Here is a 2,081-nt window from a genome sequence, read left to right as displayed (position 1 = left end):
ACGCACACACACACACACACACACACACACAAACAAACACACACACACGGCAGGTGATGTCACTTTGCATATGTAGGTCAAATGTGTCTGTTGTACTTCCGTATTTTTGTATTTTTAATAATCAAGTTCACACACCAGCATGTTTGTTTTTCTGTCACGACTTTCTATTGACTTCGATTGCTTTTAGTAGTGCTGTCAAAAGATCACGATTAATCACATCCAAAATAAAAGTTTTTGCATATATTATGTAAACTTATATTTACATAATATATGTATTAATACATATTAAGAAACTTTTATTTTGGATGTGATTAATCGCGATTAATCGTTTGACAGCGCTATAGTTTTTATACTGACCTAGTGATATTTTTCTATAGCTTAACCCTAAGCATATCGCGAATATCATATTTCACGAAGACATTATTTGTTCATGAAGCTGTTTTTTCAGGTTTCACATTCACACTCACATGAATAAAACTATACCCGAGGAAAAATATATTGCTGTTCTCCTTTGATTTCTTAGGACAAATAAAAACAGACACAAAAGACTATTTGTTAATTGTGCAGTATGAGTATAGAGTTATAAAATTGAGCTTAAGCCCAGTTTGAGACATTGCTGAGATCTCTTCTGCATCTCTAGAGGAGACTAATGTGAGATTATTGGGGTCTTTTCTCATTAAAAACATCTGAAAAGCAGAAGACTTGAGCAAAAGCCTCCACCATCGCTCTCTAGGAGAAACAGTTGAGCTTTTATTCGTGGATCTCTTTATATTTACAGTTATTTTATAGTGTCAAGCATTCGTATTACACAGAGACAGTGTTTAATTCGATCCTGAGGTGCTCTTTGTGTCTCACAGACTTGTTCTCAGAGTTTTCCCTGCGCTGGACGTGCGCTGAGAAACGCCTTTCTGTCTCATGGACCGTATCCAGCAAAAGACAAGATCCACCTCGCCAGGATCATCAGGTCAGAGATTTACAGTTGTGCATTTGTGAGCCACTTTATTCAAGCTACAACTTTAAAGAAATGAATGCTTTTATTCAGCAAGGATGCATTAAATTGATCAAAAGTGACAGTAAAGACATTTATAATGTTACAAACGATTTCCATTTCAAATAAATGCTGTTCTTTTGGACTTTCTGTTCATCTGTGAATCCTGAAAACTGTTTTTATATCACAGTTTGCACAAAAGTATTGTGCAGCACAACTGTTTTCAACATTGATAATAATCAGAAATGTTTCTCGAGCAGCAAATCAGCATATTAGAATGATTTATGAAGATCATGTGACACTGAAGGCTGGAGTAATGATGCTGAAAATACAGCTGCGCATCACAGAAATAAATTAAACTTTAACAGATATTCACATAGAAAACAGCTATTTTAAATTCTAAAAATATTTCACAATTTTACTGTTTTATATTTTTAATCAAATACAGTCAAACCAAAGTGTATTCAGACACATGCACATGCACATTTCTCACATTATCCCAGTTTATTCGCTGTAGTTTAGAAAATGGTAATAATATATGAGAAGAACAGTTAAACTGTGTCAGAACAAATTCATCTTGATAATATCAGATAACTTTGATAGAAAGGTATGTAAAGAATTAGGTTGTCAGCTGTTAAATTTAAGAACACAATTAAATAAAACCAATTTAGCTCAACCAATTACCAAGCAATGCTTCATTTTGTTCAGTCTATGGTGTAAAAAGCTTGCATTAGCAATTGAAGAAAAACTCTTAAGCAAAACATGCTCAGGTCAAAGTGTCTGAATAATTTTTGGTCCCAAATTTTACTGGTAGTCCACTGTATGAAGAATTTTTGGGTATAATATGTCACGGTTTACTTTATTTTGCTATCCTCACTTACATAAATGAACTATAGTGTCCGGCATCTACTAGTAAAAAAAGATAAAAAATTATATCTGGTGTCTGATTTTTGTTGTACTGTGGTTGTGTGATATAACTCTTGTGACGTTACTATCACAGGACCAATGTTAAAAGCTTGTGTGTGTGTGTGTGAGTGTCTGTAAGTGAGTGTGTGTGAGTGAGTGAGTGTGTGTGTGAGTGTGTGTGAGTGTG

General features: G+C 34.1%; 1 protein-coding gene across 1 annotated transcript in view; it reads left to right on the top strand.

The window, feature by feature from the left end:
• Window positions 1-2,081, top strand: part of LOC107704665 (rap guanine nucleotide exchange factor 5) — a 74,709-nt gene that overhangs the window by 11,429 nt on the left and 61,199 nt on the right. Inside the window, 1 exon segment of the mRNA XM_074187072.1 lies at window positions 858-964. Within this exon segment, the coding sequence (XP_074043173.1) occupies window positions 858-964 (107 nt within the window).

Source organism: Sinocyclocheilus anshuiensis, unplaced genomic scaffold, assembly GCF_001515605.1.
Source record: "Sinocyclocheilus anshuiensis isolate Anshui unplaced genomic scaffold, SAMN03320099.WGS_v1.1 scaffold61, whole genome shotgun sequence".
NCBI classification, from domain to species: domain Eukaryota; kingdom Metazoa; phylum Chordata; class Actinopteri; order Cypriniformes; family Cyprinidae; genus Sinocyclocheilus; species Sinocyclocheilus anshuiensis.
Note: the sequence above shows the minus strand (reverse complement) of the source record. Positions and strands in the feature narration are given on the sequence as shown.